The sequence below is a fragment of the Panthera leo genome, chromosome B4 (genome assembly GCF_018350215.1).
Source record: "Panthera leo isolate Ple1 chromosome B4, P.leo_Ple1_pat1.1, whole genome shotgun sequence".
In the NCBI taxonomy this organism is placed as follows: domain Eukaryota; kingdom Metazoa; phylum Chordata; class Mammalia; order Carnivora; family Felidae; genus Panthera; species Panthera leo.
This window is the reverse complement of record NC_056685.1, coordinates 82,294,867-82,315,787: the sequence shown is the minus strand read 5'-3', so window position 1 is coordinate 82,315,787 and position 20,921 is coordinate 82,294,867. Positions and strand designations below refer to the sequence as shown.

General features: G+C 49.3%; 1 protein-coding gene across 7 annotated transcripts; it reads left to right on the top strand.

Annotated features, from left to right (window-relative positions):
* The first annotated feature begins 95 nt into the window (after positions 1-95).
* Positions 96-20,297, top strand: SMARCC2 (SWI/SNF related, matrix associated, actin dependent regulator of chromatin subfamily c member 2). 7 transcript variants are annotated; one of them, XM_042946851.1, is made up of 30 exons: positions 96-264; positions 2,369-2,488; positions 3,594-3,679; positions 4,146-4,227; positions 4,329-4,421; positions 5,005-5,074; positions 5,305-5,374; positions 6,063-6,138; positions 6,690-6,821; positions 6,921-7,036; positions 7,416-7,540; positions 8,583-8,642; positions 8,764-8,801; positions 9,087-9,217; positions 9,486-9,557; positions 11,700-11,813; positions 12,291-12,444; positions 13,130-13,222; positions 13,459-13,575; positions 13,668-13,730; positions 14,072-14,330; positions 14,565-14,726; positions 14,989-15,053; positions 15,257-15,392; positions 15,475-15,641; positions 16,057-16,191; positions 17,827-18,208; positions 18,503-18,586; positions 18,866-18,931; positions 19,483-20,297. In XM_042946851.1, the coding sequence occupies exons 1-30, from the start codon at positions 154-156 to the stop codon at positions 19,557-19,559; spliced, it is 3,456 nt and encodes a 1,151-aa protein (XP_042802785.1). In that variant the 5' UTR covers positions 96-153; the 3' UTR covers positions 19,560-20,297. The 7 variants fall into 7 exon arrangements, with proteins under 7 accessions (XP_042802785.1, XP_042802783.1, XP_042802780.1 ...); XM_042946849.1 differs by having other exon boundaries at positions 13,456-13,575; XM_042946846.1 differs by having other exon boundaries at positions 18,503-18,931.
* Positions 20,298-20,921: the final 624 nt, after the last annotated feature.

Genomic DNA, 20,921 nt, shown 5'->3' with positions numbered 1-20,921 from the left:
GGGGGCGCTGCGCCGGCCGGGGCCGGCCCAGGCGGCGGGAGGCGGCGGCCGCGGCGGCGGGAGGCGGCGGGAGGCGGGCGGAGGAGGAGGCGGAGGAGGCGGGAGCTGAGCTGAGCGGGGCGGGCGGCGGCGGCGGGGCCCGAGCCCGAGAAGATGGCGGTGCGGAAGAAGGACGGCGGGCCCAACGTGAAGTACTACGAGGCCGCGGACACCGTGACCCAGTTCGACAACGTGCGGCTCTGGCTCGGCAAGAACTACAAGAAGGTACGCGGGCAGGGCCGCGCGGGGGCCGGGGGCGGGACAAAGGGACCGAGGCCCCGCAGCTCCCCCCGGATCCTGCCCACCCTCGGGCGGCCCACGGCCCCTCCCCTGCGGCCTCCGGAGCAGCCCCAGCGCGCCCGCCGCCCCCCCCCCCCCCCCCCCCCCCCCCCCCCCCCCCCCCCCCCCCCCCCCCCCCCCCCCCCGGCCCTGCAGCCTGGGATTCCAGCCCCCGCCCTCCCTGCTGCGCCCTCTGCCCCTTGTTTTTCTCCACTGCCCCGGCGGGTCCCGGTGCCAGCCGCCCACCCTCTCCTGGGCCAGAGCCTTCCCGGCTTTTCCGGGAGAGGCAGCCGAGGGTGGATGGGGTGTCTGATGTCCCCCCCCCCCCCCTCCTACACACACACACGCCCCAGCGTGCCCGCCACGGTGCCCGCCAGAGCTCCCCACGGAGCCAGGTACCGGTAGGCTGAGGCCTCCCTAGTGCTTTGTGTATGTTCGGAGAGATGATGAAAGCAGGACGGTAAACAGCCACAGAGCAGGCCCTTGGCGGCTCATCAGCCCTAAGAAGCACCCCCCGCCCACCTGTCTCTACCGCTTGTCCCCCACTTTCATCCAAGGGGCAAGGAAACCTCTTGGGAGGCAGGGTATAGCAGTTCCTGGGCAGCGACCTCTTAAACCATTCCTCAGCTTCACAATGAAGTCACCGGGCCACCTGGCCTTGCACTGCCTTTGGTTTGGGGTTCAGAGGCTAGAACAGCTTTATATCTCTGGCCCCCCGGCTCGGAACTGGAGATAAGAAGGTAGTGAACAAAGGGTTCAAAAAGCCTTACCTGACTTTTCTGACAAACCTCTTCCTGGTGGTGTCTTTGTCTTTAGGCCTCGTTTAAAGGCACATCTATACATAGGGTTTTTCTGTGGAGATAGTCTGCCTCTTCCTTTTCACTATTCCCAGTTAGAGGTTCTGTTTCTGGTTTTCCTTCAGCTCCTCAGTTCTTCCTGCCCAGCTTTGCAGCCTGTCAGAAGTGTGATGGGTTGTTTAGGAGAACGCCCCTCTGATCCTGCTTATGGCCCTGTCTCAGAGGTCTCTCTGAGTGTCAGAATCCTGACAAACAGCTGTTGGATCTGTGGCTTTTCCTGTACCCCAGCATGAGGCTCTGGTTCCCCAGCCTCTTCCTTTGACCTTTTTGGAAGGGAGATCAGTCTAGGGGCTTAGTCTCTGGCCCTGGGGGGATTGACAGCCTGTGAGCTTTCAAATTCAGCTTTCAAGTTCTTAGCTCTTTGTCAGTTACCTTTTCCTTCAAGGCTCTCTTTACATCTCCCACTGAGAAGAGCACTTTTCTCTGTGATTAGGGTTGAGGAAACAGGGGTCAGAAGGTAAAGAGAAAGTTAGCCTGTTGGCTCAGATTTAAATTAGAACAGAAGGCTAGGATACTAGGTAGCATAATATGGAAATGTGTAAGAAGGCCCAGGGTTGCTTGTCTCGGATACAGTTTCCCCCGAAAGGATAGATGTTTTCTTGCTCTTTCTCACCAGGCTGGGTCTTAGTAGCTGGTCCTTGCCATCTAGGAGAGCCTACAAAGACTTTTGTGCCCAGTTCCTAGTAGAAGCAGAATGCACAAACTCAGCTCTCAGTCTGTTTGCCTTGCCTCACTTCCTTGCACCTTTCGTATTAAGCTGCGTTCTACGGGGGAGTCTTGGCCTTCCACAGAGTTACCCCAAGAAGTACACTGTTGTCTCGCTTAGAGCCTCAAAGGTGTTGCTTCCATTGCCTGAACTTAAGGAACCTTCAGAATTTTACCACCTTCAGTGTTGTTAACTAGAAATCAGGGTCTTCAACTCCAATTTCAGGGTGTAGCTGAGAAAGAATAGGAAGTCTCTGTGGCCAACAATGCTGGCAGGTTGGGCTGGGGGCAGCAGAATGTCAACTTCTGGTGAGGGGCTTAGAGGGCTTCCCTTCTGCCATTTTCTTTATAGAAAGTAGACATGTGGAGGAAGAAGAGCCTATTTTTTCTACCCCAGATGTTTCTAGAGCTCCCTGGGAAGAAATAAGGGAGATAATGGACAATTCATCTGGAGTCTCCTTTTCTTACCTTTCCCTCTGTCTCCTTAGTATATACAAGCTGAACCACCCACCAACAAGTCCTTGTCTAGCCTGGTTGTACAGCTGCTACAGTTTCAGGAAGAAGTTTTTGGCAAACATGTCAGCAATGCACCACTCACTAAACTGCCGGTGAGTGCAAATGCATGGGGAATCCTCCAAACTGGAGAGAGAGTTGTGGGGGTTTTGTAAGTTTTATACTTTTTGAGATTTGAGTAATTTCCTATCATCCCTATCCCTGGTCAGGGAATTACTGGCTTGCCCTAGTCCCCAGTTTACCGCTCTCTTTGTCTTAGTGATACTTTGTGCAACAAGGCACGCCTGGGTGGCTCAGTCGTTGGAGCGTGTGGGGGTTGTAACTTTAAGCCCCACGTTGGGTGTAGAGATTACTTAAAAATAAAGTCTTGATATTTATGTATGTATGTATGTAGGCTCCACGCCTAGCATGGAGCCCAACACAGGGGTTGAACTCATGACCCTGAGATCAAGACCTGAGCTGAGATCAGGAGTCGGACACTTTACCGACTGAGCCACACAGGCACCCCTAAAAATAAAATCTTAAAAAGCAAATACTTTGTACAGTAGGTTATCTCAGCGTGTCTGAGCTCATACGTGAAACTCTCGTGGCATGGTTAATGTTGATTTATTTTTGAGAGAGAGAGCGCAAGCTGAGGAGGGGCAGAGAGACAGAGAGAGGGAGACACAGAATCCGAAGCAGGCTCCAGGCTCCAAGCTGTCAGCACAGAGCCCGACGTCAGGGCTGAAACTCACAAACTGTGAGATCCTGACCTGAGCTGATGTCGGACGCTTAACCGACTGAGCCACCCAGGTGCCCCCTCTTATGGCATGGTTAAAAGGGATTTGGATGAGATTTGGATTTGCACAGGCTTGTGTTCAAATCCTGGCTCTGCCACTTGGTGCTCTGTGATCTTGGGCAAGTCATTTAAACATTTTGAGTATCTAGCCCTTCATCTCTAGATGGGATTAATATCTCTACCTTGTAGGGGTTCTGTAATGGGTGCTGAGGTAACCAGTAAGTACGTGGCACAAGGTGGGGCTTTGTGAATACTGGTTTCTTTCTCCCCCTTCTTCCAGGCCACAAGATATGGTGGCATAAGGGTTAGAAGTCCAGCTTGGAGAGAGAGATTAGTTTTGCATGGGATTTTGTGAAAGGATTGTTAATAAGAGAATCTAGGATGTAACTCTCACATACTTTCTTCCTATTTCAATTTTGTAGATCAAATGTTTCCTAGATTTCAAAGCAGGAGGCTCCCTGTGCCACATACTTGCAGCTGCCTACAAATTTAAGAGTGACCAGGGATGGTGAGATGCCTTCTTCTCTGTGCTTCTTACATTTAGAGGGACTCCCCCTTTATGATTTCCTGGGGTCTTTCTGGGATGGGAGAACGTAGGTAGACCTTCTTGCAAGTCTCTTACTTTGCTAGGTCAGTAGGTGTGACTTGCTAGGTCAGAAAAATGGCTGAGAATCAGAGCCAAAATAGTCTAAGAGCAAGTGAGTATGTATGTGTGTATATGTGTGTGCATCAATGTGTGTGTTGTAGAGGAAAGGGGATTCTTAGGTTGGCATCTCAAGCTTTTCTTTGTCCTTTTGGACTAAGTACAAATGATTCATGGAGTCGAGCTTAGTGAACCCCAGATCCCAGGCCATTTTGGCAACTATTGTGAGCAAAACTGCTTTCTGATTTCCCATACTGAGAAGTCATATACCCTAACCTCATCCTCAGACCTGATCTATAACACTCACTATAAGTTATTGCCTCTTTTCAAGGCGGCGTTACGATTTCCAGAATCCATCACGCATGGACCGCAACGTGGAAATGTTCATGACCATTGAGAAATCCTTGGTGCAGGTAATAGTCAAGAACCTCCCTTGTCCATCTCCTTTCCCTCAGTGAAAATCCAAATCGTGCCTTTCCCATGATCCCATCCCATCTCTTTCTTCTCCCCACAGAATAACTGCCTGTCTCGACCTAACATTTTTCTGTGCCCAGAAATCGAACCCAAACTGCTAGGGAAATTAAAGGACATTATCAAGAGACACCAGGTGAGTGGGTGGGTCAGGAGAGCTTTGGAAACTCCATGACTGTCTTCCTGATCGTTTCAATACAATAAGCAGCCCTTCTACTGCAGAGGTGCCTCTGCCTACTTGGGAAAAGACTAGGCTTAAAGCCTTGAGCTGCTTTTTCTCTGCTTCTCCCACCTCCCAGTCTTGACAGGTTTAGATCACTGTTCCTAGCGGCTGCATTGGCCTGGGGGTACGGAAAGCCAGAGATTGCCTGATTTCAGAGGAATGAAACCTTTACTCTGGAACTCTATAATAACAAGCAGATATCACTGCTGGGGACATATAGTCAACTTTACATTTCCCATGTGTAGATTATCTGTTCAGAGGATTATCTGCAGGAACGTTTAGTTCTTTGCTTTTCTTTGTTATTAGCACAATCCCAGCCATTTCCCTCTGCCTCTCAGCTGTTGTGTGCTTAAAAAAGGCAAGCCAACTTTAATACCATTTTGAGCAGAATATGATTAGGAAGGCAGGTCTGTGGTTAAATCTTATTTTGGTTTATTTATACCCATGAGTAATTCGGAGGGCACCATATTTACCTACTTTTCCTTGTGCCATGCAGGGAACAGTCACTGAGGATAAGAGCAATGCCTCCCATGTTGTGTATCCCGTCCCAGGGAACCTGGAAGAAGGTGAGACCTGGGTTTTCTTGGCCACTGCAGTGAATGGCTTAGACTAGCAGTGGGGACACTGCTCAGCCCCCGCACAGTGCCTTGGCACCTCCTCTTTCCTTTCAACTCTGAGCCCTCCTACTGCCTTATATCCCTATTTCCAGGTCCCTGGCTGCAACACAAATTGTGTACTGTTATTTTCTGTATACCCCTTTAGCTTACATCTCTCCTTGTTCTGTTTTTACCCCCAGAGGAATGGGTACGACCAGTCATGAAGAGGGATAAGCAGGTTCTTCTGCACTGGGGCTACTATCCTGACAGGTGAGGACAGGGTCTTAGGGCAGGTTTAAGTATGAGAGCCAGACTGAGAAGCCCTAGAACATCTAGCAAAGCAAGCAGGCTCTCTTTTGGGGTTATTTTTAGGTCTGTTAATTTGTTCTTCTATCTATTATGAGAATTTTGTCTTGGGAGAGGTTTGGACTTATTAAATGAGGCTTAGGCTAAAAAGATTGGGGCTTTATGTGTGAAATGGCTCTTCCAGTATAATTTATGATAAGTAAATGTTAGAAACAATCTAAATGTCTAACAATGGGAAAATGTTTCAGCAATTTGTTTATCTACTCAGTGGACTATTATGCAGCCATTGAACTGATAGAAATAACATGGATAATTTGTAGATAAATATTAAATGCTAAAAAGTAGGATTGTAAAATAACACTAGTGACATTGCAGTTACGTAAAAACAAAATGGTACAGAAAAAATTTACTGGGAAAAATATATACTGAACAGTTGTGTTGAAGGGACTCTTTTCTTTCTTTTTTTATTTCTGAAATTGTTTTTATTATTTTATAATGAAAAGAATCCCAATATCAATTGGAAAAATAATCATACCAAAAAATAACCTAACAATCCAGTACTTTTTTTGCAAATGAGAAAGGTAAAAGATTTGCACTTTACTTTTCCACAACCCCATCCCATTGATCTGACTTCACCAATTTCCTATGGCAGTTACGACACTTGGATCCCAGCCAGTGAAATTGAAGCATCTGTGGAAGATGCTCCAACTCCTGAGAAACCTAGGAAGGTGAGCATTTCTTGTCCCCTAAATTACCCCAAAAAGTATCCCAGGGAGTGCTTGGCTGGCTCAGTTGGTAGACTGTGTGACTCTTGATCTCAGGATTCTAAGTTCAAGCCCCATGTTAGGTGTAGAGACTACTTAAAAATAAATTCTTTTTTTTTTTTTTTAATTAAAAAAAAATTTTTTTTTTAACATTTATTTATTTTTGAGACAGAGAAAGAGCATGAACAAGGGAGGGTCAGAGAAAGAGGGAGACACAGAATCCGAAACAGGCTCCAGGCTCTGAGCTGTCAGCACAGAGCCCGACGCGGGGCGCAAACCCACGGACCACAGGATCATGACCTGAGCCGAAGTCGGACGCTTAACCGACTGAGCCACCCAGGCGCCCCAAAAATAAATTCTTAAAAAAAAAAAAAAAAGTGGTTCATACCAGGACCAGACCACCATTTGGAGATGAAGCACAGGCTCCTGTACCTTTCAGCTTTTCTGTTCGGGGTCCCCAGACAGAGCTGTGGCTTTCAGGCTTCTTTCCAGCACAGTCTGCCTTTGTACTTCAGGTTCATGCGAAGTGGATTCTGGACACAGACACTTTCAATGAATGGATGAATGAGGAAGACTACGAGGTGAATGATGACAAAAGCCCTGTCTCCCGCCGAAAGAAGATTTCAGCCAAGACACTGACAGATGAGGTTAAAATTCCTCTTCTTTTTTCCTTGATCCCTTAATCTTGGAATAAGTCTTCGGTGGGGCTTGTTGGCTGACGTTTGCTCCAATTCTGCAACCTGCAGGTGAACAGCCCAGATTCAGACCGACGGGACAAGAAAGGGGGGAACTATAAGAAGAGGAAGCGCTCTCCCTCTCCTTCACCAACCCCAGAAGCTAAGAAGAAAAATGCTAAGAAAGGGTATGGCAGCCCCTACCCTGCCCCCACCTTCACCATTCTCTCCACACCATGTTGAAGGAAGGGAGGACAGATTGCTTCCCATAACCACCTGGCCCTGACCTGGGTAGGCCATATTCCTGTCCATGTCCTGAGAGGGACAATGAGGTCTTCTTTAGCTGCCTGGTTGTTATTCTGGTTGCAGCCACTAGTAGACTCAAAGAGAGCTAAATCTTCAAGTGCAAAGCCTTTGTACTTCCCAGTACTCTATAGTGATGGGTTTCTGGGTATGCTCAGTTCCATCTTTGGGATTCTCTCTTGCTTTGCTCCCCTTGAACCTCAACTTCCAGGGACTCTTTGTCCAAAGATGACTGGATTCTCTTTCACTCCCTTCCCTTCCCAGTCCCTCAACACCTTACACCAAGTCAAAGCGTGGCCACAGAGAGGAGGAGCAAGAAGACCTAACAAAGGACATGGATGAGCCTTCACCAGTCCCCAATGTAGAGGAGGTGACATTGCCTAAAACAGGTATGGGCCACAACAAACCCCTGGGACCCACCTTTGGAGAGGGCTGATTTCCCAGGCCCAGCTCCAGGTCTTAAGGAACTCTCCCTTCAGTTTAGCTGGTTATTAAAATTATTTTCATCACCACGGACAGTCCTCTGACATCATATCCATATCTGAGTTGTGGACTGTGCTTTACGCCTGACAGTAGTTGTCTCCAAACTGTTTTTGATCATGTACCCCCACCAGTAAAGTATTCGAGTATAAATTGTACATATCTACTGTTATTCCATTACTTTAGAAACACTATTAAATACATGCAAACATTACCTAAAAATGGGAAAATGTAAAAGATAAGATTAAAAAACAAATGTAAAGAGAAGTTCTACTATTCTTTGCCTGTATTCCAGTGGACCATGTTTTGTATCCTATGTGAGAACCCCACCTTGGAGATCATTGCTCTGTGGTGCTAAAGAGTTGTACAGTTGTAAATGTGGAATATGATCTGTATTCCATAGACAAGCTCAAATAATATCCAGGAGTGTATTTCAGGGGTGGGGGTGGGGGTGGGGGTACTGAGAGAGAGGAGTTCTGGCTTCCACCCCCTCATCAATCACAGCAGCTCTCTTCTGTATTCATGTTTTTTCCTGAGCTATTGGGTATGGATTCAGTTAAAGCAAGTCCTCTGCTTTAAAAAATGTTGAAGATCGTACCATTCCTCTACAGAGTGATTTGGTCAGACTCTGTCCATTAAAGAATTTACAGACACATAGATGGAGATAAGGAGACCTGTCAAAGACAGAAATGATTTATGCACGTCCATAGAGTAAAAGATGCTTCCTTATAGGTAAACAGTTAAGTGAATTTTGGGTGGGGGAAGGAGGGAAAGTGGCGGGTGAGATTCAAGCCCTACAATGACTGTGCCTGGAGGCAGTTACTGCTTTTTGGGATTAGATGGACAGAAGTATTTGGAGAAAGCGAGATCTCTAAGACTTGTTAAAGGTGGAGAGGTAAAGGCTTGATTTGGGCAGAACCTGTCTGGTAAAATGACTCTCTTTCCTGGCAGTAAACACTAAGAAGGATTCCGAGTCAGCCCCAGTCAAAGGAGGCACCATGACTGACCTGGGTAAGAAGGAGAGGGGGCGCAGCTGTCACCTTCCCGTAGCCTGCTGCGGCTTTTCAGAAAGTAGGATTCTCCTGCCCCACAGGAGACTCCAACCTTCTATTTTACTGCCTCTCTCTTTCAGATGAACAGGAGGATGAAAGCATGGAGACCACGGGCAAGGTGCAGCCAGTTTAGAGAAGCCTTCTCTACCTCTCTATGGGATTCTGATTTGTGCTTATAAAGTTCCTGATACTCAGAACTTTCCATCGCCCCAAGTTTTCCCACCTTAGACTAGTTCTAGCTATTGTTCAAAACTCAAAACTCTGACCCTTTCCAAGTTCTGGGCCTATATTCTTCATTCGCATACCCATCCTTAGTGCCCACGTTCCTGGGGTGTGGGAGAAGCAGAGGGTCACCAGGGGCAAAATGGGAATGCTGTGTGGCTAGCAGCCTCTATACTTGTAGGATGAGGATGAAAACAGTACAGGGAACAAGGGAGAGCAGACGAAGAACCCGGACCTGCATGAGGACAATGTGACTGAACAGACCCACCACATCATTATCCCCAGCTATGCTGCCTGGTTTGACTATAATAGGTATTTTTTCTCCATCTTCTCATGCCTCCCCATTTCCTTGCCTTCTCTTCCTGTCTCCAAATAAGTTATTTCTTCATTAGCCAGACAGACTGGGGTATATTTCAGTTTTAGGGGAGCTCCTGGTGTCTTTGAGTCTTACAGCCCTGTGGGAAGTTCTCCTCAAGGAACGAAGAACTGTGTTCTCCCTCCCTCCCTTCTAGCTTTTACCTCTCTTTGGGGCTCTCATCTCCACCAGTGTCTTCTTAATCGATTCCGTTTTCTCTTACAGTGTTCATGCCATTGAGCGGAGGGCTCTCCCTGAGTTCTTTAACGGCAAGAACAAGTCCAAGACTCCAGAAATGTAAGGGCATCTCAGCTCATGATTCTCTTTCTCCCTCCTTTCCCTGATCACCTTTCCTGATCTAGCACCATCCAGTTTGGCAAATATTTCTTGAGCTTCTTCTATGAGCCAGGCACTATGCTACTTTTACAAAGACACGATCTCCGCCCACAGGAAGCCCTAGCCCAGCACTGGGGCCTCAGTAGCATGCTCTCTGGGATTTGCCTGGGGGCAGTATTAAGCATGGTTTTCTGTACAAAATGGGTACCTGCTCTGATGCCTCCATTTCTTTCAACAGAATACAGAGCCTTCCAATCCATAGTTACTAAGATGTCTAAAATGCAAATACTGAGGCGCCTGGGTGGCTCAGTCGGTTGGGCGTCTGACTTCGGCTCAGGTCATGATCTCGTGGTTCACGGGTTCAGGCCCCACATCGGGCTCTGTGCTGACAGCTCAGAGCCTGGAGTCTGCTTTGTGGATTCTGCCTCCCTCTCTCTCTGCCCCTGCCCAGCTCACACTCTGTCTCTCTCTCTCTCAAAAATAAATAAAACATTTCAATAAAATTTAAAAAATAAATAAATAAATAATAAAATGCAAATACTCCTAGCATAAATAATAGCTTTGACTAAAATGTAAGTGACTATTACCAGGCTGGTCTCGGAGAGTAGGTTTTAACAGAAAAACAAGAGGAAGAGCTCTGAAGTTCCAAGCCTTTGAATTAAGGGATGGAGAGGGCTCTCTGGAGAGAAGTGTTATGTAAAGTGCAGGCTTGGGGCTTGGAAGTCTCTATCTTCTTCAAGGTGTTGCCTCAGGCTAAGCCTGTTTGGCTTTGGATGAGTCTTGACAATCTTCTATGGTTAGAGGTGCTCCAGGAGAAATACCACGATGAGAAGGGTGAGAAAGCTTTGATTCCCCTAAGAACTGAACGAGCCTGCTTCTCAGATGTTCCTTAGCTTCCCCTCTTTGGGGCCATCTTGCCTTCCCACTGTGTTTCTTTCCCTGTAGCCTGGTGTGGTTCTCTCCTCTTCCTGGGGAAAGCAGTATAGGACGAAGCCTTGCTTTCTCCAAAGGAAAAGGCGGTGGTGACCCAGTCACATGAGTTCAACATGGTCTGTAGGCAGGGTTGGATTTAGAACTGTTCTACACTTTGCGGTCTTGATGTAAGATAGTAAATAGTGATAATTGCCTGTATCTATTGAAGGTTTATCTCCTACACACTATCCTATGTGTCTTACATGCATTGACTAATCTTCACATTACCTTTAGAGGTAGGTCCTATTATCCTCTCCAGTTAACTGATTAGGAAACTGAGGTACAAAGAGGTTAAGTCACTTGATTAAGATCACACAGCCAGTAAGTAGAAAAACCAGGATCTGAATCCTTTATACTGGCTCATGTTCTCAAACTTTATGGCACACCACATAATAGCTACCATTTACTGAACTCTTGAAATGTGCCAGGCACTGTACTAGATGTCTGTAGACGTTTCTATTCTTAAGCAGATACTCCACTTTACAGATTAGGAGACTGAGGTTCAAAAACCTTAAGTAACTTGCCCAAGGCCAGGTAGAACTGGGATTTGAACTTAGATCTTTCCACCTTCAAAACATATATTCTTTTTTTTCTTTTCTTTTTTTTTTTTTTTTAGTGAGCTCTACACCCAATGTGGGGCTTGAGCTCATGACCCCGAGATCAAGAGTCACAGGCTCTATCAACAGCCAGATAGAGCCTGTGACTCTTGATCCCTGGATTGTGAGTTCAATTGAGTGTAGAGCTTAATTAAAAAACAAAAACATACATTCTTTATACCACATCATGTTGACTAGTTGGAGGCATGGATAGACCTCCCCTTAACACCTGTCTTTTTGGAAATAAAGACCTTTCTTCTGTTTTTATTACTTGTTCAAAGGCTGGATAAAACTCCCCTAACTACAGACAAGGAGATAATTCATTTCGCTAAAAACCCCCCATCAAGGAAAATGTAGCAGTGTTTGAAGCCCTCGCATCTAGTAAACCCTCAGTGTTTACCGAGGCAAATGATCTGCTCTTTCCTCTTTGTCGCACAGGAGGGATCGTCAGCCCTTTTATCACTTTTCCTACCCTTCAGTCCTCAATGGACTTATTTTTTCTTCCTCTTGTTCATCTTTCTGTCTCTCTCCGAAGCTACCTGGCTTATCGAAACTTCATGATTGACACTTACCGGCTGAACCCCCAAGAGTATCTTACCTCCACTGCCTGCCGCAGGAACCTGGCGGGTGACGTCTGTGCCATCATGAGGTGGGTCTGCAGCTGAGGGGAAGGGGGTACATAAGGATGTCTGCCCACAGATGTCTCTTGGCAGAAGGGGGGCTGCCAGCAAGGAGCGTAGGGGAATAAGAAGGAAAAAAAAAAAAAACACCTCTAGAGAAAGGCAGAGTTCATATTCAGGGCACGTGTGACTTGAGGGAATGGCAGTGGCATTCTCTGGCATGTGGGAAAAAGGAGAAGGAGTACGTCTGTAGTTGAAGGATCCTGCTTCGATTTTACTGGCTATCCAGGAGAAGAGGTCTAGTAGGTGAGTGGATATGGAGAGAGGTCCCCGCTGGATATGTAGGTAGACCTGGGGGTCACCGGCATTTAGGGTGTGGGAGGAGATGGGATCTCCCAGGGAGCAGAATGAGCAGAGAAGAGGGCTGAGGAGAGGGAGTGTTATGCCCCACTTCTGCCCCTTTCTGGCTGTCCCATGTGACCCTGTCTCCACCTCTCTCCTCCCAGGGTCCATGCCTTCCTAGAGCAGTGGGGTCTTATTAACTACCAGGTGGATGCTGAGAGTCGACCAACCCCGATGGGGCCTCCACCCACCTCTCACTTCCATGTCTTGGCAGACACGCCGTCAGGGCTGGTGCCTCTGCAGCCCAAGACACCGCAGGTAGGGTGAGGGGCTGTGGGGCAGGGTCGGGTTGGGAAAAACTGGGCTTCTTTGGACTTTTCTTTTTCTGGTTTTTTAGGGTAATGGTTCAGGAGTGTTTTGAGGCTTCTTCCTTTTCCATGGGATGCAAAGGGCCACAGGAATCAGCCCGTGTGTTTAGCACCCTCTCTCAGCCTCTGTACCTAAGACTGTGAGGACTTGCTGAGGGAGAAGAGATGCTCCTTGTTCTCGAGGAGCAGACAGGCCAGGGTAGGGCACGGAAGAGATAGAGAAAGATGGCTGAAAATGAAGTTGCATGAAATTTTTTAACTTTGTCATGTTTCCAACATTTTTTTTTCCGTTTTTGCCTCATAATTATGATCACTTCCATTTTTTTCCACTTCCATTTCATACATTACAAAAATTAAGAGAAGACAGAATATGTGGCTTGCCCAAGATCACAGAGTACCAAATCTAGGATTAGAACCTAAATTGTCCAGCTCCTAAGGGAACCTGTAAAGATATTTGTGAATACAAATGGGTATCATGCCAACTACAGATCTAATTAATCATTAAGGGAACATGGAACAGTGGCATGAGTGCCCCCAGAGCTTGCGGGCTGCCCAGCATTTGGTCTTGAGGCCTCCAGGGCCTTGGCCTGGTCATTTCCTGCCCAGCTTCCATGACGCCAAGCTCTGTCTCCCAGGGCCGCCAGGTTGATGCTGATACCAAGGCTGGGCGAAAGGGCAAAGAGCTGGATGACCTGGTGCCAGAGACGGCTAAGGGCAAGCCAGAGCTGGTAGGTGGGGTGTAGACCCCGCTGGGCTTCTTATTTGCCCCTTTATTGGGGGGCCCCTGCTCGGGGAAGAAGAGACATGAGAGCAGAGGAGCTACAGCAGTGAGGGAGGAAGTCCCACTCAGGGGTGTCCCTGGCTTTGGGAAGGAAACTCCTTCTGTCTGTTTTCTCTCTCTGTCTGCCCCTAGCTCCTGCGGTCACTTGTACTCACCTCTTTCTTTTCCCTCCACAAATAGCAGACCTCTGCTTCCCAGCAAATGCTCAACTTCCCTGACAAAGGCAAAGAGAAACCAACAGACATGCAGAACTTTGGGCTGCGCACAGACATGTACACAAAGAAGAACGTCCCCTCCAAGGTACGGGGGTGTGGGCCGACTTCAGGGGTGGAGCACCTTCACTCTCTGGAAGTCATGGCCTCCTCTCTCTGACCTGCGTGTTTCTCCTGCAGAGTAAAGCTGCAGCCAGTGCCACTCGAGAGTGGACGGAACAGGAGACCCTGCTACTCTTAGAGGTAATTTGGGCAAGGAAAGGAGAGTTCTATGAAAACAGAAGTGGCCAGGGTGCCAGCTGCACCTGTGAGTGCAGAGAGCGTGATCTTGTCCCCAGTGTGTCTCCTCCCCGCTGCCTGCTGCACCTGCCCCAGGGAACAGCTCCAGGCCAGGCATTTGGGCCATTTCATTAACTCCATATCCTTTCTTAGTGCTACTTGGAGATTCCCCTGGGACCCAGCAGACTCCACAAACACCACAACACAGAGATCTTTGAAGCCCGCTACCCTTAGTAGGATGGGGGGAGTTGACCTTCAAGGAAAGTGGCTAAGTAAGGAAGTTGTGTCTCCACCACTACCACCAGGCACTGGAAATGTACAAAGATGACTGGAACAAAGTGTCAGAACACGTGGGAAGCCGCACGCAGGATGAGTGCATCTTGCATTTTCTTCGTCTTCCCATTGAAGACCCGTACCTGGAGGACTCAGAGGCCTCCCTGGGCCCCCTGGCCTACCAGCCTATCCCCTTCAGTCAGTCAGGCAACCCTGTTATGAGCACTGTTGCCTTCCTGGCCTCTGTCGTCGATCCTCGAGTCGCCTCTGCTGCTGCGAAGTCGGCCCTAGGTAATGTGGAGGGGTCCTGGCCTCTTTGGTTTGAAGGGCTGGTTACTCAGACCTTGAAAGCCCCTCCAGTTTGGCTGCCTTGCTGGCGTTGTCTGCTGCTGGCGTCAGCTCAGGCACCTGTCTAGCTCCGTGCTGGTCTAGATGAAGAGATGGGTTTGTGAGGCCGCTTTCATAGGGACAGTTAGAACTGCCTGCCTGCCCCCGTCCCAGCCTTGTCCTCTCTGGATCTTGCAGAAGAGTTCTCCAAAATGAAGGAAGAAGTACCCACAGCCTTGGTGGAGGCCCACGTTCGGAAAGTGGAGGAAGCCGCCAAAGTGACAGGCAAGGCGGACCCAGCCTTCGGTCTGGAAAGCAGTGGTATCGCCGGAACCACCTCTGATGAGCCTGAGCGGATCGGTAAGACCTGGAAAGTTCCCAGAGTTCTCCCCTGTCACGAAGACCCAGAGCCACCTCATATCCTTGTGCTGTCCCTGCTTCGAGTTGTTGAATGGGGACAATTGGCAGGGTTTTTATTTTCCCCAGGACTCCATCTTAGGGACTGTGGCTCCCTGCCAGTCCTGTCACTAAGATTTTGGGTAGGAGAGGGGGCTTTTGGAAAAGTGTCCCAGAGACGGTCTCTGTATCAGACATTTCCCGTTTCCTCTTCCCATGGGCCTAGAGGAGAGCGGGACTGATGAGGCACGGGCGGAGGGCCAGGCCACAGAGGAGAAGAAGGAGCCCAAGGTATAGTGTCAATGAGCTGGGCTGGGAGGGTGGAGGTGCTGGGGTGGCACGGTGGGGAAGGGGGTGCTGGGCTTAGGTGGGGCTGTTGTCTGGAGTCCAGGTACCTCCAAAGTGCGGGGTAAAAATTCATTTACCAGTCTGGGCCCTTTGTGTGAGTAGCAGCTACCCTGATATTGTCTACTTTTCTTTCACTGGGACTTCAGGAGCCCCGGGAAGGAGTTGGGGCTGTCGAGGAAGAAGCGAAAGAGAAAACCAGCGAGGTTCCCAAGAAGGATGAAGAGAAAGGGAAACAAGGTGACAGCGAGAAGGAGTCAGAGAAGAGCGATGGGGACCCAATAGGTGAGCTTCCCAGCATGGTGGTTGGGGGTCCAGGAAGGAAAAGTGGGGCTATAGGGCTGACCCCACCTTTTTTCTGACACAGTCGACCCCGACAAGGAGAAGGAACCAAAGGAGGGGCAGGAGGAGGTGCTGAAGGAAGTGGTGGAGTCAGAGGGGGAGAGGAAGACGAAAGTGGAGCGGGACATCGGCGAGGGCAATCTCTCCACCGCTGCTGCTGCTGCCCTGGCTGCCGCCGCTGTGAAGGCCAAGGTGAGGGCCAGAGACCCAGAAGACCCCTAGGGACGGAGCTGCCCCCTTCTCTGATCTCCCTTCATCTGGAGGAAATCTTTGTGTGCTCCTCACTTCCATGATCCTGGTCTGTTTTCTTCTCATTTTGATCCTGAGAGGGAGAGTTGGTCATCTCTTTTCTAAGCTTCTTGAAGCTTTTTAGCATTAGGCCTGTTTTTACCCTCTAATTATTTGATTTTGTCTTATCCTTTGCCACTCACTCTCTTTTTTTTTTCTTTCATATTCTTTTAAGAATATGAATGCTTTGCTACTCTGTGGGTTGTGACCACAGCAAGTTCTTTCTTAAAACTTGCCAGCCTCCACCTTGCCACCCTCTCCCTGGCATGTCTCCTGCGGGGCCCTCCCACTCATGTGCTGCCCTCCCCGCCTTCCCTAGCACCTGGCCGCCGTGGAGGAGAGGAAGATCAAATCGCTGGTGGCCCTGCTGGTGGAGACCCAGATGAAAAAGTTGGAGATCAAACTCCGGCACTTTGAAGAGTTGGAGACGATCATGGACCGGGAGCGAGAGGCAGTGAGTAGCATCCCCTGCTGACCAGTGGAACCCAGGGCCACACCTTGCCTCTGAGCTATACCTTGGTTTAGGATGGGGGTGAGCAACAGTGCAGAAAGCCTGAGAGTAACAGGGCTTCACAGCAGAGGAGCAGGAGGAGTTAACTCCAGGCAGTTAAGGACAAGTGACCCACAGGTGAAGCTTGGAGCCTGAGGTCTCATAGAATGTTAGCATCATGGGGCAGAGATCCTAGTTGTTTTTGTTTTTTGTTTTTGTTTTTTTTTAATTTTTTTAATTTTAGAGAGCATGAACAAGGGAGAGGGGCAGATGGAGAGAGAGAGAGAGAGAGAGAGAGAGAGAGTGTCTTAAGCAGGCTTAAGCATGGAGCCTGACTCAGGGCTTGTTCCCTGGGCACTGGGATCATGACCTGAGCTGAAATTAAGAGTGGGACATCCAGCCAACTGAGCCACCCAGCCCAGGCACCCCCTGGTTTTTTTGTTTTTTAAATTTAGTTATTTATTTATTGGGAGCAAGAAAGAGAGAGCAAGACACAAGCAGGGAAGGGACAGAGGGAAAGGGAGAGAGAATTTTAAGCAGGCTCCATGCCCAGCTCTAACCCCATTGCAGAGCTCATGACCTGAGTCAAAATCAAGAGTTGGACGCTTAACCACCTAGTTATTTTTTTGATTGCCTCATTTCCAGGTCCTCGACCAGTGTTTTACCCATTGTAGAGTGTGAATATCGTTGAGTGAGTGAGCAGGTTTAAGGGATGATGAGGGGGAGGGGGCTTCAGATCCAGGAGGTAAACTTGGAAGGGGGATGGGATAGACAATGTATTAAACCATTTTTTAAAAAATTTTATTTATTTTGAGAGAGAGAGAGCGCACGCATACAGGCAGGGGAAGGGCAGAGAGAAGCAGAGACAGAATCCCAAGCAGGCTCTGCACCATCAGCGCAGAGCCTGATGTGGGGTTTGAACTCACAAATGTGAGATCATGACCTGAGCTGAGATCAAGAGTCGGATGCTTAACCAACTGTGCCAGTCAGGCACCCCAAACCATTTTGTTTTTGAGACCATATAAAAAGAAATAGAAAACAGGGATCCTAACCTCAGAGAACCTGCAGTTTAATTGGAGATATCCAGTATTCAATACAGAGGCATCAAAAAGTGAATGCTTAAAGTATCTGACAAATTCAAATTAAAAGATTCTAAATCACATATATAAGTCCTGAGATATAACAAAATAAAGGCAAAGCTCAGAGGCTAATGAGTTGATCTGGGATGGCTTCCTAAAAATGGTGAGTGTTTTAGCCAATTTTGGGGGAAGAAAACGCAAGTTGACAAGAGGAACTGGAAGCGTTTTCCAAATGAACATAGTGTCAGATTCAAAGCTTCAAAGCTGAAATGAGTAAGGGTCCCCACTAGATTAACTCCACTGCAGTGAGAAGCCATGTGGGCAGCCAGAAGACATGGTCATGGGAATTCTTAAGGGGAGGACAGGGGAGGGCAGGGCAAGCCCAAGCACAAGATTTACATGTGATGTGGGGAACTGCCAGAATGAGAGGCTGGATTTGTCAGAAGACAAAGCAGGGGGCAAGGTGTTTACCTTTGTGATCTTGTGAACGTGGGTAACGGTACTCAATTGGCACTGGCAGCTGGAGTATCAGAGGCAGCAGCTCCTGGCCGACAGACAAGCCTTCCACATGGAGCAGCTGAAGTACGCAGAGATGAGGGCCCGGCAGCAGCACTTCCAACAAATGCACCAACAGCAGCAGCAGCCACCACCAGCCCTGCCCCCAGGCTCCCAGCCTATCCCACCTGCGGGCACTGCTGGGCCACCCGCAGTTCACAGCTTGGCCATGGCTCCGGCCTCTGTGGCCCCTGCTCCTGCTGGCAGCGGGGCCCCTCCTGGAAGCATGGGCCCCTCTGAACAGATTGGGCCCGCAGGGTCAACGGCAGGGCCGCAGCAGCAGCAGCCAGCTGGAGCCCCCCAGCCTGGGGCGGTTCCGCCAGGGGTACCCCCCCCTGGACCCCATGGTAAGTTCTGGGTTCTGGAACCCTTGCTGACTAGAGGGCTCCCTCAAAAGGGATCTGTGACAGGACTGGAAATTTCTGCAGATGGGTTCTCTCTCACCTCTGTTATATCCTTGAGACAACAACAATCCTGCCCCAGACCCAGAGCTTTGGAATTTTATTCCAGGGATTTATCACTTATTCTCGTATCAGGAAAAGTGGTGCTGAGGGGTGGCTAGGTTATCCTTGCTGGGACAGTGAGTTAGTAAGGGAGGTTTTATGCCTCTAACCTCCTTGGTCTCTCCTCTGTGTTTCCAGGCCCCTCACCGTTCCCCAACCAACAAACTCCTCCCTCAATGATGCCAGGGGCAGTGCCAGGCAGCGGGCACCCAGGCGTGGCGGGTAATGCTCCTTTGGGTTTGCCTTTTGGCATGCCGCCTCCTCCTCCTCCTCCCGCTCCATCCATCATCCCATTTGGTAGTCTAGCTGACTCCATCAGTATTAACCTGCCCCCTCCTCCTAACCTGCATGGGCATCACCACCATCTCCCGTTTGCCCCGGGCACTCTTCCCCCACCTAACCTGCCTGTGTCCATGGCGAACCCTCTACATCCTAACCTGCCGGCGACCACCACCATGCCATCTTCCTTGCCTCTCGGGCCGGGGCTCGGATCCGCCGCAGCCCAGAGCCCTGCCATTGTGGCAGCTGTTCAGGGCAACCTCCTGCCCAGTGCCAGCCCACTGCCAGGTGAGAAGGGTCCTGGAGGGGAGAAGGGTGAGGGAGAGGGGTTACATGGAGGGATGGGGGGCAGGTAGGGGGAAGGGCTTAGGCACGAGAACTCCACAATCCTTTTTGAACGCTCTGGTAAATTAGAATACAGGGGGAAGGGCCTCTCTGGCTGTCCTCCACCAGTCCCCACCCTGGCAGCTGCCACCTCTGGGATGACGTTGGGGCCTTTCACTGGTGGGTCACGGAGGAGTCCTAAGGCACAGCATCTCAGTTGTAAACTTGAAAAACAGCTACCTGTTTGCATGATGATTGGCATCCCCTTTGCTTGTTCCCATCACGTTCGAATGTCCCATTTAGAGAGTTTCCTTGGGGGCAGGAAGATTTGGGGTATTTCAGTTTTCCCAGTATGAGGTGGGAGAGGGTGTTGGGAAATGAAGTTGTACATTGTGGGTACCTCAGTCACCTACCCACCCATTGCATGCCATGCCCAGTTCTGTTTGTCTGTGGTGGCCTGCGTCTGGATCCCTCTCCTGCTCACCCTAGCTGATTCGTCTTCCTTTTCTCCACAGACCCAGGTACCCCCCTGCCTCCAGACCCCACGGCCCCAAGCCCAGGCACAGTCACCCCTGTGCCACCTCCACAGTGAGGAGCCAGCCAGACATCTCTCTCCCTCACCCCCTATGGAGATCAAGGTTCCAGGAACAGCCCTCTCCCCACCACTGGGACCCTTCCCCAGCCTGGAGAGTTCATCACTACGTAAGGAAAGCTCCTCCTGCCCCTCCAAAGCCCCCGCCATGCCTGTCAGGGGCATGCATTTTTATATTGGATTATTCAAGGACTTCTGTTTAAAAGATGTTTCTACTTTCTGGGAGAGAGGATAGGATGGGGATGCTGCCCTTGAAGAAAGGGCTGGGGAAAAGTGTTTCTACAAGGTTCTAATTAACCACTTCTAAGGGTGCACCCCCTCAAAGCTACTGCATTTTTTATGGATAAAACAAAATTAAGCCCTTTAAAGGAAGTAGAGAGATAAAAAAGCCACATTGCAGCTTCCTCCACCCACTCAAAACAAAACAAAACAAACAAAAAAAACACCCCACCCAACTTTTACATTTTTTGGAGGAGGGAGGTGACAGGAAAGGGGGATTTAAGGTTCTGGGAGAGCTCTGGGGATAGAATAGGGTGCCGAATCTGTCTCTTCCAGCCCCCACCGTTAGTGACCGAATCAATTCCCCACCCCCCTCAGCTGCCCCATCCCCAGTTTATTCCTACTAATCTCTCCTGCTGCTTCCTCAGTGTTGCTGTTCTAGGCCACCCCAGCTCAGCCAATGACCCCTTTCCCTCTGAATGTCAGTTTTGTGTTTTTAAAAGTCACCTGCGTAGTTGATGTCAGCGTATGTGTATTTGGTGGGGAAACATATTTTGGGGATTCCTGTGGTAGGTAATAGAGGAAGAAAGGGCACTGTTCTTCCTCCTCCCTGGGCCCTGTCACTGGGCTCCTAGAAGACATGGAGAAGGGAGCTAGAGAGGATGGGGAGTTGTTAACCTGAATTTTTCAAAAAGCACTTAAGCACCTCCTTATGACTTGGTGGGTCACCCCTCTAACCTCTTCCCTCTTCCCCCAGTACCATCAGAACCTTGACTGGTAGCTAGGGGTTCCCTGGGATTTAGGGACAGTGGAGGGGTGCCCGACCTAGGGTAGTGCCTACTGCCAGCTTGCAGCTAGGCTCTGCTCCCTGGATTCCACTGCCTCCCCTACCGTCTCTCCCTTCCACATCCTTGATGTGAAGGCAGATGGGACTTCCAGGCTCTCCACCAGTTCCTTCCCAGTCCCTCCCACCAAGCTTTGTTCCTCACGTCCCGTGTTTCTCTTCCTCTGCGTCTTCGCACCTTTCTTCTGTTCAAAAGTTTTCTGTAAATTTTTTTCTTTTCTTTTCTTTTGTTTTCTTTTTCTTTTTTCTTTCTTTTTTTTTTTTTTTTTTTTTTTATAAATTAATTTGCTTTCAGTTCC